General features: G+C 42.5%; 1 protein-coding gene across 2 annotated transcripts in view; it reads left to right on the top strand.

Annotated features, from left to right (window-relative positions):
* arfgef1 (ADP-ribosylation factor guanine nucleotide-exchange factor 1 (brefeldin A-inhibited)) overlaps positions 1-17233 on the top strand; it is a 39968-nt gene that overhangs the window by 21533 nt on the left and 1202 nt on the right. For both annotated transcript variants that reach the window (XM_054766427.1, XM_054766426.1), the window contains 30 exons: positions 328-461; positions 1684-1918; positions 2214-2313; positions 3960-4099; positions 4181-4289; positions 5863-6064; positions 6162-6273; positions 7532-7737; positions 7828-7912; positions 8156-8321; positions 8647-8798; positions 8864-8992; positions 9063-9221; positions 9490-9634; positions 9713-9803; positions 9875-9915; positions 9985-10154; positions 10573-10724; positions 11038-11210; positions 11282-11442; positions 11512-11642; positions 12165-12294; positions 12368-12503; positions 12581-12719; positions 12801-12870; positions 12983-13145; positions 13211-13350; positions 14756-14927; positions 15015-15153; positions 17111-17228. In XM_054766427.1, coding sequence (XP_054622402.1) covers positions 328-461; positions 1684-1918; positions 2214-2313; positions 3960-4099; positions 4181-4289; positions 5863-6064; positions 6162-6273; positions 7532-7737; positions 7828-7912; positions 8156-8321; positions 8647-8798; positions 8864-8992; positions 9063-9221; positions 9490-9634; positions 9713-9803; positions 9875-9915; positions 9985-10154; positions 10573-10724; positions 11038-11210; positions 11282-11442; positions 11512-11642; positions 12165-12294; positions 12368-12503; positions 12581-12719; positions 12801-12870; positions 12983-13145; positions 13211-13350; positions 14756-14927; positions 15015-15153; positions 17111-17228 — 4200 coding nt within the window. The remainder of the gene's footprint in view (positions 1-327; positions 462-1683; positions 1919-2213; positions 2314-3959; positions 4100-4180; positions 4290-5862; positions 6065-6161; positions 6274-7531; positions 7738-7827; positions 7913-8155; positions 8322-8646; positions 8799-8863; positions 8993-9062; positions 9222-9489; positions 9635-9712; positions 9804-9874; positions 9916-9984; positions 10155-10572; positions 10725-11037; positions 11211-11281; positions 11443-11511; positions 11643-12164; positions 12295-12367; positions 12504-12580; positions 12720-12800; positions 12871-12982; positions 13146-13210; positions 13351-14755; positions 14928-15014; positions 15154-17110; positions 17229-17233) is intronic.

The raw sequence follows: 17233 nt of genomic DNA, 5'->3' as shown, positions 1-17233 counted from the left end.
TCTAGATTTACAGTAAAATAATATTTTTCCCTTTAACTGCGTTAAGATTACAACTTGTTTATATATATATATATATATATATATATATATATATATATATATATATATATATATATATATATATATATATATATATATATATATATACTGTGTGTGTGTGTATATATATATATATATATATATATATATAAAGATTCATTACAAAGATAGCAATGCTTACTTTTGATAGATTGCCATTCATTGAACGATTATTGCGGTTGTAGTTTGCGGTGCTGAGTTCAGTGACAACTTGTTCGCTATAATCTTTTTGGGTTTTTGTCAATTCAGGAATCGGGAGCAACACCCGGTCAGCCGCCTGGCGCCAAGTTCTCTCACATCCTCCAGAAAGACGCCTTCCTGGTCTTTCGCTCCCTCTGCAAGCTGTCCATGAAACCTCTGTCGGATGGACCGCCTGATCCAAAGTAAGGCTTCCCTCCTCACTTGTGATCAGTTTACAGTGGGGTGAAAAAGTGTTTGCCCCCTTCCTGATTTGTTTTTTTTGTTTGTTTGCATGTTTGCCACACTTAAATGTTTTAGATCATCAAATAACTTTAAATATTAGTCAATGACAATACAACTGAACACAAAATGCAGGAAGAAAACAAAATCAAACCTACATGGTGTGAAACCCTGTGTGAAAAAGTCATTGCCCCCTAAACCTAATAAGTGGTTGGGTTCTGCATGAAGTGCCTTCAGAATTCATGGTTCCATTTATCACAGCAACTCTTCCAGGTCATGATGCAGCACAACAGCAAAACACCCAAACCATCACACTACCGTCACCATATTTTACTGTTGGTATGATGTTCTTACTCTGAAAAGCGGCGTTACTTTTATGCCAAATGTAATAGGACACACACCTTCCAAAAAGATGAACTGTTGTCTCGTCAGACCACAGACGAGGGGTGCATTTCACACAGTGGCATGCAGGTTTGGATTTTTTCTCTTTTTTTTCTGTAAATGTAAATTTATTTGATGATCTGAAACATTTAAGTGAGACAAACATGCAAAAAAGTAAGAAATCAGGAAGACTTTTCACACCACTGTACGGTAACGGCCCGCAAAAATCCCCCCTCTAGTTTGGTGTCTAAGAATAGATGTGAATCAAAAATGTTTCGATAAGTGGTTGAATCACTTCCTTGTGTCGCAACAACTTGCTTCTGATTGGTGGTAGGCTTGGATTTTCATGGGAAACTTTACTTGACGTGACTGAAAAGAGTGGAAATATTCTGTACTATTTAATACTGTTAATGCATCATAATGTTTTGTGCACCTTTTGCCTTGAGCCATTTGGCATTTTAAAGAGGCTATATATAAGTTCCTTATTTTTGGACAGTTGCACAAGATGTTCTGATGTTTTGGTGCGTCAGTCCTTTGTCTGCGTGCCAGAGATGGAAGACTGTGCAGAGAAGCAGGCAAATCTCAGGATGTGAAGCTTTGGTGCGTGCCAGCTTTTCTGTGCAGATAGATTTCATGCGAGCTGAGGCTCTCATGCAGAGGATCTTTGATGACTCCTTTTTTGTTGTTGTTTGCCTTTGCAAGATGTTGCCTCAGCAAGCTGTGGATTGCTATTCATAGCATGACAAACCCTTTGGATGTTCATCATCATGAACTGATGAACATTTCCTAACCCCCGTCTTTCAGGTCTCACGAGCTCCGATCGAAGGTGCTCTCCCTCCAGCTGCTGCTCTCCATCCTCCAGAACGCCGGGCCCATCTTCAAGACCAACGAGATGTTCATCAACGCCATCAAGCAGTACCTGTGCGTGGCGCTGTCCAAAAACGGCGTCTCCTCCGTGCCCGAGGTCTTCGAGCTCTCGCTCTCCATTTTCCTCACGCTGCTGTCGCACTTCAAGACACACCTCAAGATGCAAATTGAGGTATAAAAGAAGAATAAAAGGACGTGCTTATCTGAAAGACACTATTTTTAGCCATGGCACCACTTTCTGTGGTGTTTACTATAACCGCAAGATCAGTTGGGATTCAGGAAAAACTTGATGATCTTGTTTGTTGTATAGTGACAGTGCTACTTGTATTTACATGACATGGTGCACAGATGGTTTATTGTCCAGTCTGAGCCGCTTTACGATCATTTTTATCTGCTGAATGGAAAGAATGGAGCGGGAAAAAATATTTTCATATGACCAGCTGATTGCTTCTGTTGATGTGCTGCAGGTTTTCTTCAAAGAGATTTTCCTCTACATTCTGGAGACCTCCACGAGCTCCTACGACCACAAGTGGATGGTCATACAAACCTTGACTAGAATATGCGCAGGTCTGTAATATTAGTAGTTCTATATTTTGGAGTAGTTCTATATTTTTGGGATAAATGCTATTTTTCAATTAATACATCAAAACTGAGCCTTTTTAATATTTTTAAAAGTCCTATATTAGGGTATTTTTAGTTATTTTAATTAACTCTCAGATGTTCCATAATACAGTAATCCCGCATTTATTGGGGTTAATCGGTTGCTAACCCAGCCATGATGAGTGAATTTCCGCAAAGTAGGATTCTTTGTTTATAAATAGAACATGGATAACCAGTTTATGGCCTTCTAAATGCGTTTTTTTAACATTATTAGAGCCCTCAAGACAAGAAATAACATCCCTATAGTCACCTTTACACTCATATTACCCAATATAGTAGACATAATAGGAGAAAATAAGACATAATACTATAGACTCGCACGTTAGCATCCTAGAGTTTCTTCCGGTTTCTGGACACTTGTACTTCCTGTGGTGGCTATTGTTTATCAGTGTACCATAATGTAACATTACTGACACCTAGTGACCAGTGTAGAATACAACATAGCACAACATGTCATTCAATATCTTTCTGAATGCCTAATTGTATTTTAGTTTTATAGTTGTATTTAGCCATTTTTATGCTTGAAAATGCTTAATTTAAAACAAAAATATGTAAAAATTCCTTAAATATACATATTCTTTTACTAATTAAAAATATAAATAAGCTGTAATCAACCAAGAAACAGCGATTTAAAAAAAAAAAATATATACAAAATTTAAGTGGAATTGCCATGAAATTTGAAGCCCAATATGGCTTTCCCCAAACGCCCCAATTTTGGCTAAATTTTGCCCTGGTTTTTGTACAATATTGCATGTAACAAACTAGCCCGTTTGTCCTTTATTGTAACATTTCGCAGAATTGAGTGTCCAAACAAAGCACCGTGTGCTTGGTGACTGGTGATGATTGGTGATGCATTGAAGCCTGCTCGCCTTTTTTTTTCTTTCTTGAAATTCAAAAGTGGTGGGCGTATACAAGGGTTACAAAGGCTCCTATAGCTCAGAGGCGGCATCGTGGAGATTTTTCCTTTAGGATGCTGTGAAAATACGAAACTTGAAAAGCAAACATTTGACGGCCTCTTCTCTCATAAGTGGGTTGTTCTCACATTTGCGGCTCATAAACAGGCTCTACGGACACATATTACTGTTAGAACAGTATTAAAAGTCCATCCATCTTCTATGCCGCTTATCCTCACTAGGGTCGCGGGTATGCTGGAGCCTATCCCAGCTGACTTCGGGCGAGAGGCGGGGTACACCCTGGACTGGTGGCCTGCCAATTGCAGGGCACATTTAGACAAACAAACATTCACGCTGACATTGTTTCCTCTGGTCGCCAGTTAACCTAACGTGTTTTTTTTGGAAACCGGAGTACCCGAAGAAAACCCACCCATGGGTAAACTCCACACAGAAATACCAAACGGGGATTCGAACACAGATGTTCCCAATCTCCTGACTGTGTGGCCAACATGCTAACCACCACCGTGCGGCCTATATTACCCTATATATAGTCAATTTTGCATCACAGGGGAACTTCTGTTACAGTTCTTGTACTGGATGTCATGATGTAGTACAGATGAAGCTAAAGTGAGATGACTCTTCTTTCACTGTGTCCTTTAGATGCCCAGAGTGTGGTGGACATCTACGTCAACTACGACTGTGACTTGAACGCCGCCAACATATTTGAGCGACTGGTCAACGACCTCTCGAAAATAGCGCAGGGTCGCGCCGGCCACGAGCTCGGCACCACGCCCCTGCAGGTGACCCCAGCTCGCTTCTCTACGTGTGTACATAATTCAGTGCAATGCGCTGAAGTATGATCAGAATATCATCCATTCTAGGAGCTGACCTTGAGAAAGAAAGGCCTTGAATGTCTGGTGTCCATCCTGAAATGTATGGTGGAGTGGAGCAAGGACCAATATGTCAACCCCAACTCTCAGACCAGCCTTGGTAAGACCACCTGTGAAGTCACATCGCTACATGTATGACATTAATGGCAGACTAAAGGTGTTCTTCAAGTGTGAGGCCATTTGAATTGGAAGTGTTGTTAGCCAAAGGTGGAGCTCAAGCTCCAGAAGCACATGTCATAAAACGATACAGCCTCTAGCTATGCTGTCAAAGCTAACAAGCCGAGGCCGTTCCAATCACTGGCAAGGAATGTTATCTTGCCTTAAAACTGGAGACGACTCATTAGGAGACGTAGCGGGAGCTCATAGTATATAACAGTATTTGAATGTTAATGTTCCGAGTAACTCTGTCCTGTCATTTTCCCCTTTTTGTGCATGACTGCAAAGCAAAAGCAGGTACCAGTAGAAAGGAAGTGTTTGTTAGACCGTTAATGTGGTGTGACTAGTTTGATCGAAGCCAGTTTCTCTGAGGGTGTCTGTCGTTGTAGATCAGTTAGATAAGCTGTTTTTGTGGTGAACTAGGCTAACCAAATATTAGAAACGGTATGGTGAATTCAATGTTACACACTAATAATCATTTACATGTACGTAGGTAAATGAAGACCAAAACTGCATTATTTACTTTGTAAAAGCACAACTCTTGCGTTAGGTCACAATATTTGATTGGGGAATGAATGGAAGGTGTACCTAATGAAAAGATTTTGTATCAATAAACAATGTCGACCCCCTTATTCTCTTGCCACGGTCACAAAGAATTGGAAGCAAAAATGCCAGCTCACATTTCCTGTGACACTGTACTGAATGTTTTAAAGAGTTTCCAATGTGTAATCAGACGCTCCAACACGGCGCAGTGTTACAGCAGAACCAGAACCATCAGATGGTCTCTGCAGCCTTCTTCAAAATCTGCTCTTCTTATTCTTTTTCTTCCAGTGTCAGCGATTGTGCAATACTTAATTGTTCAAAACAATGTTTAGGTGAAGCATCATCATCATTTTTCAAAATAAACATTGTGTTAGAACTTAGAGTAAATATGGTAAAATTAATAATCATATACTTCTAAAACCCACAGTACAATTAAGAATAGACTAAAAAGAATACGACATAAAACATTTTTAAATAATTAATGATAAAAATGAACTATTTAAGTTTGTTAACAGAAATTATTTATTATTGGTGTTCTCTTGAGTGTCATTTGAGAAGCGCCACCACCAGGACGAATATAGCATTGACCCATGAAATTAAAAAAAGAACATATTTTGCTCGGTGTGTCAATGACATAGTAATACAAGTGGTATAATACTATATAGTATGTTCTTATTTTGTGCCTTATTTTTTATTTTCATCCTATGTCTCCTCCCGCTTACCTGTAAATCTATGTCAGCTACTGGATGCTTGAAGTTCCCTCAGCATTGAAAAGTAACGGTCACTAACCCCTTGTATCTAACACCACCCTGTGTGTTTTATGTCCCTGTATTACCTCCTATTTATCTGTAATTTAGCCAAAGTTCTAGTTGAACAAAGTCTCCATTGTGATGGTTTGAGGGTGTTTGTAGAGCAACATGTTTAGCCAAACTCACCTCACCGTGACGTCCTTGTGTGCGCGCTCCCCCCCTCAGGCCAAGAGAAACCGTCGGAGCAGGAGAGTAACGAGACCCGGGCCCCCGAGACCATCAACCGCTACGGGAGCATCAACTCCCTGGACTCCACCGCCTCGTCTGGCATCGGCAGCTACAGCACTCAGATGTCGGGCACGGACAACCCGGAGCAGTTTGAGGTTCTCAAACAGCAGAAGGAGATCATCGAGCAGGGGATTGACCTGTGAGTCGTCATTATAAAAAATAAATAAATAAATAAAAAAGAAAAAAAAAAAACTCAATTAATGATTGGATTATTAATTATAATTGAATTTATGTAGGTTCAACAAGAAACCAAAGAGGGGCATCCAGTATCTTCAAGAACAAGGCATGTTGGGTACAACACCCGAGGACCTGGCTCAGTTCCTGCATCAAGAGGAGCGCCTTGATTCGGTAAGAAGTTCGCCTAGAAGCAGATACCTTTGCGAATAAACAAGTCGGTCACCTGCCCTCTTTGTCCCCCGCTCTCATTAAGCTACACAGACAATAATGAAACTGTCCAGCAGCATTAAAGTGACAAGTGGACAGTGCAGCCCGGAGGCCTGGTAGTAGCGTAAAGGTTAACTCCAATGGGGAGAGGGAGCACTGTGGTGAGCGACCGTGTGTACGTTGATAATATCTGCCTCTTATGTGGTGATCCTGCTCCCTATTTTCCTCTCTAGAGTTGCTATACCAAGTGCAAAAATGCTAGTCAAAGACCCTATGTATGACAGTACTTGGCTGTTATCAGGAATCTAATGCAAAAATAGTCAGAAATCTTCTATATGACAGGAGCGGTCAGCTGTTATTAAGGATTTACTACAAAAATGCTAGTGAAAGATTCTATTATGTCACACAAGCGCCAACTGCAAAAATGATAGTGAAAGATTCTATGTATAGTATAGTATAGTATAGTATGCAAAAATGCAAGTCAAAGATTCTACACGTGACACGAGCAGTCTGCTGTTTTTTTACGACCTACTGTAAAAGTGTTTTGTAAAATATTCTATATATGACACAAGCAGTCTGCCCTTTTTTTCGGACCCACAAAAAAGCTAGTCCAAGATGTTATGTATGACAGGAGCACTCTGCTGTTTTTAGGAATGTACTGCAAAAGTGCTCGTCAAATAGTCTATGTATGACACAAGCATTCTGCTGTTTTTTAGGATCTACTGTAAAAATGCTAGTCAAAGATCCATGTGACATTAGCAGTCTGCTGTTTTTAAGGACCAACTGCAAAAATACTAGTCACCAACTGCAAAAAGTCTAGTCAAAGATCCAAAATGTGACATGAGCAGTCTGTTGTTTTTAAGGACCTACTGCAAAAAGGCTAGTCAAAGATCCTATGTATGACAGAAGGAATCTAATGCAAAAACATTAGTCAAAAATCTTCTGTGTGACAGGAGCGGTCCACTGTTTTTAGGTATGACTGCAAAAATGCCGTTCTTCTATATAACAGGAACCCTTTGGTGTTTTTAGGAATCTGCTGCAATAATGTTAGTCACTCCCAAGTTTTAATCTGGACATGTGGGCTGGTGTGATGTCATGTAAGGACCCACAGGGCACCAGTTGAGGAGAGAGCTGTTATCCAGTCTCATACAGAGTGCATTTTTCAAGCAGGACTAATTCAGCCTCCTCCATCTTTGGTCTCTCACTGTCTGTGCTCTCTTAGACTCAAGTGGGGGAGTTTCTTGGCGATAATGACCGTTTTAATAAAGAGGTGATGTACGCCTACGTGGATCAAATGGACTTCCAAGGCAAAGACTTTGTCTCGGCGCTCAGGATGTTCCTGGAGGGCTTTCGGCTGCCTGGCGAGGCCCAGAAGATCGACAGGCTCATGGAGAAATTCGCCGCCAGATATCTGGAGTGCAATCAGGGGTGAGTAAGAAAGAGTATCTCCAGGCTGTGGATTCTGTTGAGTGGAACTGGGTTTATTCGAAACATTTTTTTTTTTTTTTTTACTTCCAGGCAAACACTCTTTGCAAGTGCTGACACTGCCTACGTGCTTGCCTACTCCATCATCATGCTGACAACTGACCTTCACAGTCCACAAGTACGTACTCGACTTCCCTCAGCAACATAGCCATAAAAATGCTGTATTTACCTAAACCGCAAAGATTATTTTATTTGCGATTTCAATTTTGACTTTAATGATTAGGAGTGCATGAGAAAGGAGCCTTATCTACCTTAACTATTATTTTAAAGCACATGCAGAGGTACATGAATGACTCCCTGTAATACTTGAAATATAGTTACAGTAAGCAAAATTGGATCCTTGTTGTTTTTTCTGAATAAGGTGAAGAATAAAATGACAAAGGAGCAGTACATCAAGATGAACCGCGGCATCAACGACAGCAAAGACCTCCCGGAGGAATATCTATCAGCTATCTATGACGAGATTGCGGGCAAAAAGATAGCCATGAAGGAGACGAAAGAGCTCACCATGAAGTCCAGCAAACAGAGTGAGTTTCCTTGTGTATCATATCTTTACAGAACTGTCACATTAGTTAGTGTAGACTTAAAATATTGTTAGCTCAAACACAATAACAACACTAATACTAGAAATGCATGGTTGTAGATGAATACTGTTTTTGTCTCGCATTACATACAGTATGCACGATTACAAGTGTCGTAGTGGGGAACTTTGGGAACGAGAGTTTAAATTGAGCATAAATGTCTGATAGGTGTGAAGATAATACTATTTTTGCCCGTCCAAACTCCCAAAATAACAAATTACTGGAAAGGAAATGGTCTTCCAGTGTGTTCATATTATGGCGTCATGCATAGGTGTGGCCAGCGAGAAGCAGCGCCGCCTCCTCTACAATGTAGAGATGGAGCAGATGGCCAAGACGGCCAAAGCCCTGATGGAGGCCGTCAGCCACGTGCAGGCTCCGTTCACCAGCGCCACCCACCTGGAGCACGTCAGACCCATGTTTAAGGTAGAAAGCCACCAGATACTCGCCATCACCCAATTGCATGCTAACCTGCTGTTGTTCTCCCTCAGCTGGCGTGGACCCCCTTCTTGGCCGCGTTCAGCGTGGGCCTCCAGGACTGTGATGACACCGAGGTGGCGTCGCTGTGTCTGGAAGGGATCCGCTGTGCCATCAGAATAGCGTGCATCTTCTCCATACAGGTGCTGCGGTCTGAACCGGGAGGTGCGTTGCGTCTTCTCTTCTTCATACTGCGCTTGTTGTTTATTTCAGCTGGAGAGGGATGCCTACGTGCAAGCCCTGGCCAGGTTCACGCTGCTCACCGCTAGCTCGGGCATCGCAGAAATGAAGCAGAAGAACATTGACACCATCAAGACCCTCATCACTGTGGCACACACGGACGGAAACTACCTGGGAAACTCCTGGCACGAGGTTTGCCTTTTTTATTTTCGGAATTTTTACTTTGGAGAGGTTTTATAGCTTTCTTCCATCCATTTCAACTTTGGCTCTCTCTTCTTCTGAATGCACGTATGAAAATGTGAATACCACTAGCTATCAATATATTACTGTAATTTATACAAGGTTCAAGTATAAAAAGGTACTCATAAAATATTTCCTCATTTTGTCTTTAGATGACAATTGAGGACACTTTGCAACATGTTCATCCTGTAAATTAGTGTGAATGTTTTGGTCCATTCAGATCATGAAGTGCATCAGTCAGCTGGAGCTGGCCCAGCTTATCGGCACCGGGGTGAAGGCCCGCTACATCTCAGGGACAGTGAGGGGCAGAGAGGGCTTTGTGGCCAGTGCCAAGGAGCAGAACAACGATGAGTACCTGGGCCTGGGTTGGTAGCAGCTCTTACTGTTGAGGCCAAATTCTAGACGAACGAGTCAAATCTTTTATTAGAAATACCTGTGTGTAGTTGGTGGGACGGTGGACCGGAAGCAGATTGCCAGTATCCAAGAGTCCATCGGAGAAACCAGCTCTCAGAGTGTAGTGGTGGCTGTGGACAGGTACAACACATACATTAATTATAATGAAGATTCTGAAATATAACTTCTTTTACATTATTTTTCTGCTTTAGGATATTCACAGGCTCAACCAGACTTGACGGCAATGCAATAGGTAAGTCCACTACATAATAACGTTAAGAGTCACTGTTGAGTGTTGTGAATATCTCTCTCTGTGCGTCAGTGGATTTCGTGCGCTGGCTGTGCGCTGTGTCCATGGATGAGCTGGCCTCGCCTACGCACCCGCGAATGTTCAGCCTGCAGAAAATAGTGGAGATCTCCTACTACAACATGGGCCGCATCAGGCTGCAGTGGTCCAGGATCTGGGAGGTCATCGGAGACCACTTCAACAAGGTGGGCCATGGCTGGACACTATTCAGTGCCATAAGAAAGGATTCACCTTGAGCATGTTAGAGGTTGTTTGTTGAAGATTCAATGGAGCTGAGTGGATGTAGGTGTCGATGATTTATTGCCAATGATTTTTCTTATCTAAGGAGGCTAATACATAATGCACTCACATATAAACTACATTTTGGCCCATTGAAAATTGACTCCCTCCCCAATTTTTTTGTTTAGTTTCTTTCCTACGACTCCCATTATTCTTAATTTTCAAGTTCCTTTTCCAGAAAGTACTTTCTTCGTCTTTGTTTTGGCTACAATGGCCTCATGCAAAGTTGTAGTGCCATCTGTTGTTCTGGCATGCACACCCTCTGACAGCATGAGAGTGTTTCATAACCTCCACGTGTGATTAAACATCACTTTACCTTGGCAGGTTGGCTGTAATTCCAATGAGGACGTGGCCATCTTCGCGGTGGACTCCCTCAGGCAGCTGTCCATGAAGTTCTTGGAGAAGGGCGAGCTGGCCAACTTCAGATTCCAGAAGGACTTCCTGAGGCCGTTTGAGCACATCATGAAGAAGAACAGGTACGAAGAGAGCAGTGGACATGGAGTGCCAACATTTGTACTGGCTCCTTTCGGCTGCCTTTTGATAAGGCGAACCTATTCCTGAATGGAATTTGAGAATCTGTAAATGCACTTTCAAATGCTCTTTTCATTGATGCAAAATAATCAAAGTTTAAATGTGTCTGGAGATGGCAGGCAGCAGCACAGTGTGTGCATTCGACTCGCTCATGCTTCCTCTTCTTCATTCATCAAGCCCGCAGCAGTTACGGCTGCTCTTCACAGTAGTAAGACGATTCTCCTCCTTTAAACACTCTTCCTTTCCTTCTGCCTTCAGGTCTCCCACGATCAGAGACATGGTGGTGCGCTGCATTGCTCAGATGGTTAACTCTCAGGCGGGGAACATCCGTTCAGGCTGGAAGAACATTTTCTCCGTCTTCCACCTGGCTGCGTCCGACCAGGATGAGAGCATTGTGGAGCTAGCCTTTCAGACCACGGGGCACATAGTCAGTGAGTGCTACACTCTGAAGATTGTGAACAGGAAATATATTTTTTTTCAATACTTTTTTTCTCTCTCGCAGCAAATGTATTCGAGAAGCACTTTGCGGCCACCATCGACTCCTTCCAGGACGCTGTCAAGTGTCTGTCAGAGTTCGCCTGCAACGCCTCCTTTCCGGACACCAGCATGGAAGCCATCCGCCTCATCAGACATTGCGCCAAATACGTCTCGGAGAGGCCACAGGTGGGCATCATCTCCTCGATAAAGCAACAGTATGTAATCATTTAATAACTGCTTGCCATTTTGTGTCAGGCCTTCAAAGACTACACCAGCGATGACATGAATGTAGCACCAGAGGACCGCGTGTGGGTGCGAGGCTGGTTCCCCATTCTCTTTGAGCTCTCCTGCATCATCAACAGATGTAAACTGGACGTCCGCACCAGGTATGCTGCTGGTTCAGGTACACTTTAGCAGTAAGGACCGCAGCAGTTTTATACTCTAGTCTCCACATGGCTGCAGCACACAAGAAAGCTCCGTTCTCCATTGTCTTGTTTCAAATGATGTTTTTGCAGTATCCTGTGTTACTATATTATTCATATTCATATCATATCCATTTGAATGCCTGGTACAACTAAAGGTACATTTGTTCAGACAAATATAATGACAACAAATACAGCTCATAAAAGTTGAATTTAAGAGCTGATAACTAGCAACTTCCATGGTTTTCTTGATAATAACCAAAATCACTTAAGTTCTTACATGATAGCGTTATACTGCCAAAAAATGTAACCCTTCTGAGCTATTTTTGTAGTCATTGTTCTATTTGTCCAAACAAAGGTACCATTATTTGTATCAGGCATTAAATGAACAAGAAACCGAAGAAACAAGGGTGGTCTAATCATTTTTTTCCATGACTGTAATATGAAGTGGAAAACGTCATTAATTCCTCTGCATTTCTTTCCAAGGGGCTTGACGGTGATGTTTGAAGTGATGAAGACATACGGGCACACCTTCGAGAAGCACTGGTGGCAAGACCTGTTCAGAATCGTCTTCAGGATCTTTGACAACATGAAGCTGCCCGAGCAACAGACGGAGGTAAGTCACCACCTACTGTACGTTGTCCTAGAATATGTCTATGACACTCACAGAGGTCTTGTTGCCGCCACAGAAAGCGGAGTGGATGACGACCACCTGCAACCACGCACTTTACGCCATCTGCGACGTCTTCACTCAGTACTTTGAGTCGCTGAACGACGTTCTGCTGGATGACATTTTATCTCAACTGTATTGGTGTGTGCAGCAAGGTGAGTGCATTAGAATCTACCACTACAATATTCCAGAATGGTTTACAAGTACCGCATGACCCTCTGTTTGTGTGCAGATAATGAGCAGCTAGCCCGCTCAGGCACCAACTGTCTGGAGAATGTGGTCATCCTGAATGGTGAGAAGTTCTCCCACGAGACGTGGGACAAGACGTGCAATTGCATGCTGGACATATTCAAGACCACCATCCCACACGCGTGAGCCCAACAAAAGCCCTAAAAAGACTTGCACATCCTAAAGCCAACACTATCTGATTTCCTGCTTTTCTTGTATCTCAGGCTGCTAACATGGAGACCAGCGGGAGCAGAAGGAGAACACTTTACACAAAGTCTGTCAGACAAGCAGCTGGTGAGATTTCCGCTAAATTAATCACCATGTGTTATTTATGTGCTGCAGATGGTTTCCTGTATTTGCTCAGTATTCGTCGTATCGTCTCCATTTGTGTCCTCTTTGCTTTCAGGACTCCATTTCCCAGAAGTCAGTGGACCTCCAGCTCCGCCCCGATGACCAGCGCTCCATCAGCAGCGCCGACAGGGTCTCCGTGGAGAGCCGTCATCAGAGCCACCAGGGCGCCGCACCCGCTGTCCCCAATGAGGACGGTGTCAGGAACAGGAGCTCTGCAAGTGAGTGAGGTCTTAAAAGTGAGCGGCACACATCCAAGGAAGGTTCTGACCGTGGTGTTCCGCAGGGGTGTTGGAGCAACGTTTGTTTGCAGCCTTGCTCATCAAGTGCGTGGTGCAGCTGGAGCTGATCCAGACTATCGACAACATCGTCTTCTTTCCTGCCACCAGCAAGAAGGAAGATGCGGAGAACTTTGCTGCAGCTCAGGTACAAACAACTGTGGTCCGGTGTAGCTGTTGCCTCTTTAGTCATGTTAATAATGTACATTATGTGGACAGAAAATACTTCTCACAGCTAAATTTAGAATTTAGGTACATTTTTTGTGATGAATGGGTATCTTATAACTGCAACTGATACAAGAAAGTGTATCAGTTGCAGGAAAAAAACTAAGAGCCTCAAATGAATAATATTTGTATTCAGATTAATCACAGTTTATAAGTTAATTAATCATGAATAATCACCATTTGCAACTATGTTTGAAAGATAAATGATGGGACATGATTATATTTAACATATTGTATGAGTGGGAACAGATCCAATTGAACTGAAAAAATCAAGATAAACCATAATAGACATCATAATATAATTTGTCTCTGAACTCGGCTGCTGGCAGTATTGTCATTTTCCAACGCAGTACAATAAGAACAGTAAAACTAAGACTTTTATCCCACACAATTCAATTGGGCCATCTTAGTCATTGCTCTTTTTTGTGGAAAATAGAGGATTGCTTGTCTAAGCTACTTTTCAGAGACCCTTATTTGTTCAGTGCAGTCTGATAGGATGTGACGTGCTGAGCTTTGTTGTGAAGGCCGGAAGTGCGGTGTTTGTCTTGAAGCGCTTGACGCCTGTACCTCTGAGTGTTCGTGAATGCACCTTGCGTTAGTGAGGTGGAGAATGAGAAAGTGTTGTTCCGAGAACAAACCCAGAGATTTCAGTTGGAGATCCTATATGGTGATGGAATTGAGCACTGCTGTTGATGTGTTAAGGTAGAAATTGATTTTTTTTTAAGTGTCAGATAATGTGTGCCTCGGTGGCTAAACTACATTTGCGTCCGTCTGCCATTGTAACAACCAGATGTGACTTGCCTCGATGTGCTTGCGTTAATTCATTACACAATTTATTTTTTTTTACCATAATTAAATACATTTGTTAATGTGTTATTATTGAAGGCCCTATAAAAAAATAACTAATTGTTTTTTTTAATCAAGAAAGCTAAAAGATACCCACTCATCACTATTCACTTTGGCGAAGGTATCAATCATTTTGGTCTTTACTGTATTTCTTAATTAATTAGGGCTAGATACTGTAGTGCCAAGCCATTGAAGCGACAACATACTGGAAAAGCTCAAAAAATGATCTTCAACGTGGTTGAATTTAACCTTTCCCCCCGGCTGAATCTGCATTTTTCAACTTGGACAGTTGTATGCATTCAATTTTGTGAAAGAACAAAGCTAGGTCCATAAATGTTTGCTTGGATAGAAGAACTTGACTTCAGAACCCCATCAAGCACCGTTGGGATGAACTAGAACAGAGATTTCCATTTTTGACCTCACATATGGACAAAAAAATACATTCCGAAATGTGCAATTAATCTTCCATGTCTTGTATTTAGCGGGATGCTGAGAGTGCATCAGACGTCCCTATGGAGACACAAGACCAGGGCATGTTCCGCTACCTGACCTCGCAGCAGCTCTTCAAGTTGCTGGACTGCTTGCTGGAGTCGCACCGCTTCGCCAAGGCTTTCAACTCCAACAACGAGCAGAGGACCCTGCTGTGGAAAGCAGGTCACTCTCCTCCTTGAATGTGTAGTTGCTTTTTATCAAAGGCTCTGCTGGGTTATGTGACCACTTGTGGGTGTTTTTGTGCTGCAGGTTTTAAAGGAAAGTCCAAGCCTAACCTGTTGAAGCAGGAGACCAGCAGCTTGGCGTGCAGCCTGCGCATCCTTTTCCGCATGTACACGGACGAGACGCGGCAGGATGCCTGGGAGGAGGTCCAGAGGCGACTGCTGGAGTAAGTCCTCACGCTGATGATTGATCGTAGGGGGGAAAATCACCTTCATGAGAGCGGAGACACAGTGCTTGACAGACCATAACACGCCCACAGACAGTCTGATTAGTCGGAAGTTGTCATGTGTGGAGTAGAGGAGGGGAGTGAGGGACTTAATGGCTAACAGATGGCATTGTTGCAGTGTCTGAGAATGGGAGTTAAAGGTCACAGCCGAGCTTTAACTGTGATCATTTTCACAATCCAATCAGTCAGGAGCTAATTAACATTAGCTCACCCTCTTCTCCTTTCACAATATCCTGATCAGACAGTGTGAGATTAAAATAGCGGGGGAGTTATATTACCATACTGGCCCAAATATAAGACAACCTGAAATGGCACCTTTTCCTTCAAGACCCTGTTTTGGAATTTTTTTTTTCCCCCAACACAGATACAGCACTTCCAACACATTTTGTCTTACATTTCTCATTTCTGGATTCTTTTTGCTGTCATTTTAACACTGGTCCCTTGTCTTTGGTCTGTGTAGCGTTCATTTGTAGCGTTCATTTGTGCTCTAAGGCTATGTTCACACTGCAGAGTATGATGCCCATTTTGTTTTTTGTTAAAATCACATTTTCTATGTGGTGGTTCACATTACCAAAAAAAATAGGATTTGTCAATGTGCACGCAAAACATCCGGGAAATGACGCGCGTGTGTTTACGGAAGTAAATACTGCGTCATTTTGCGCTCTCCTCGGTGCGTTTGTGACAGTTTCAAGGATTTTGTGCAATATTTTCTGAACCAAATGATTAAGATTAAGAAGAAAGCGGGCAGAACTTGATGCGACGTCTGTTCCGAGGAGCGTGTGGGTGGATGTCGGAACCAGAAGTGGTGGGACATTGCCCTGAGCCGCTTCACTGACACTTTTTTAAATCATTTTTGGGTGACAAGCTCCATCAATGAGTACGTTTATCCAAGTCTCAGTAAGCACGGCAAAACACGCCTTTCGATGCTGCATAGGTCGATGCGACTTCACCGCTCAGACTGCAGTAGTTCGGATACATATCGAACGAACCTATACTGTTCACACTGACATGAAAAAATCACAGTTTTCACAGTCCTGTACCCCTTCAGACATTTGACACATGTACAGTCCTGCATACTTAAAAAACTTTAACCAGTGTCTATAAGCACACAATAAAACAGGTTACTTGGAATTATTTCTCACCTGTTTGATTTTTTTAACACAGAAGAGCATGTCCACCTTAATTGTCCCTTCATGATTATACGAAGGAATGAATATACGCACACACAGACACATGTGCAAGTCCGGCTTTATCTGTTGACTCATCCAGCTGTACTGCGTAAAATTCACTCGTACGCGCTGCAGTAGCTTTTTTTTTTTTTTTACGAGAATCATTATTTGATGAAGGCTTGTTCTGTAAAAATCTTGAAGCTTTATTTTTTAACTGCACACATACGAGTCAGTGCACCCAGTCTAGAAACAAGTGACATGCTCATAGCTCAGAAAATGTACTAATTAATCATGTAAGAAGACCAGCTCTGATTTAGCACACAATATAAACGAAATCTTCTTGAAACAGTGTTAATGCACAACATAATCAGCAAACTTGCTTAGTTATTCATATATATATATATACACAGTATATATACACGCAGAACAATGTACAACTTTGTGTCTGTCTTTCTTGTGCTCTGTGCTCCCTGCGCTGTTCACATGAGAAGGCGTTCAAGCATACATTTTTATTCACGTACCCCCATGACAATTTGTACTCCGCTTAAAGAGCCAAGGCTCTTAAGTGAACGGAACCACACGAGAGCCGAGACCTATCTCCCAAGTGGTGTCAGTCTGAGAGCGAATGCACCGAACCAAACATAAGTGTATAAGCGTCTTATATTTGGGTCAATAGAGTAATTCTCCCAGTTGTACAATTAACAGATTAATTTTTCCTTGTTGTTTAGTGTGTGCAGTGAGGCCGTGGCGTACTTTTTGGCATTGACCTCTGAGAGTCACCGGGAGTCCTGGACCAACCTGCTGCTCCTGTTTCTTACCAAGGTGCTGAAGATCAGCGACAAAAGGGTGCG

Source organism: Dunckerocampus dactyliophorus, chromosome 21 (assembly GCF_027744805.1).
Source record: "Dunckerocampus dactyliophorus isolate RoL2022-P2 chromosome 21, RoL_Ddac_1.1, whole genome shotgun sequence".
NCBI lineage: Eukaryota > Metazoa > Chordata > Actinopteri > Syngnathiformes > Syngnathidae > Dunckerocampus > Dunckerocampus dactyliophorus.
The sequence above is the reverse complement of the archived record's forward strand: the minus strand, read 5'-3'. Positions and strand labels throughout refer to the sequence as shown.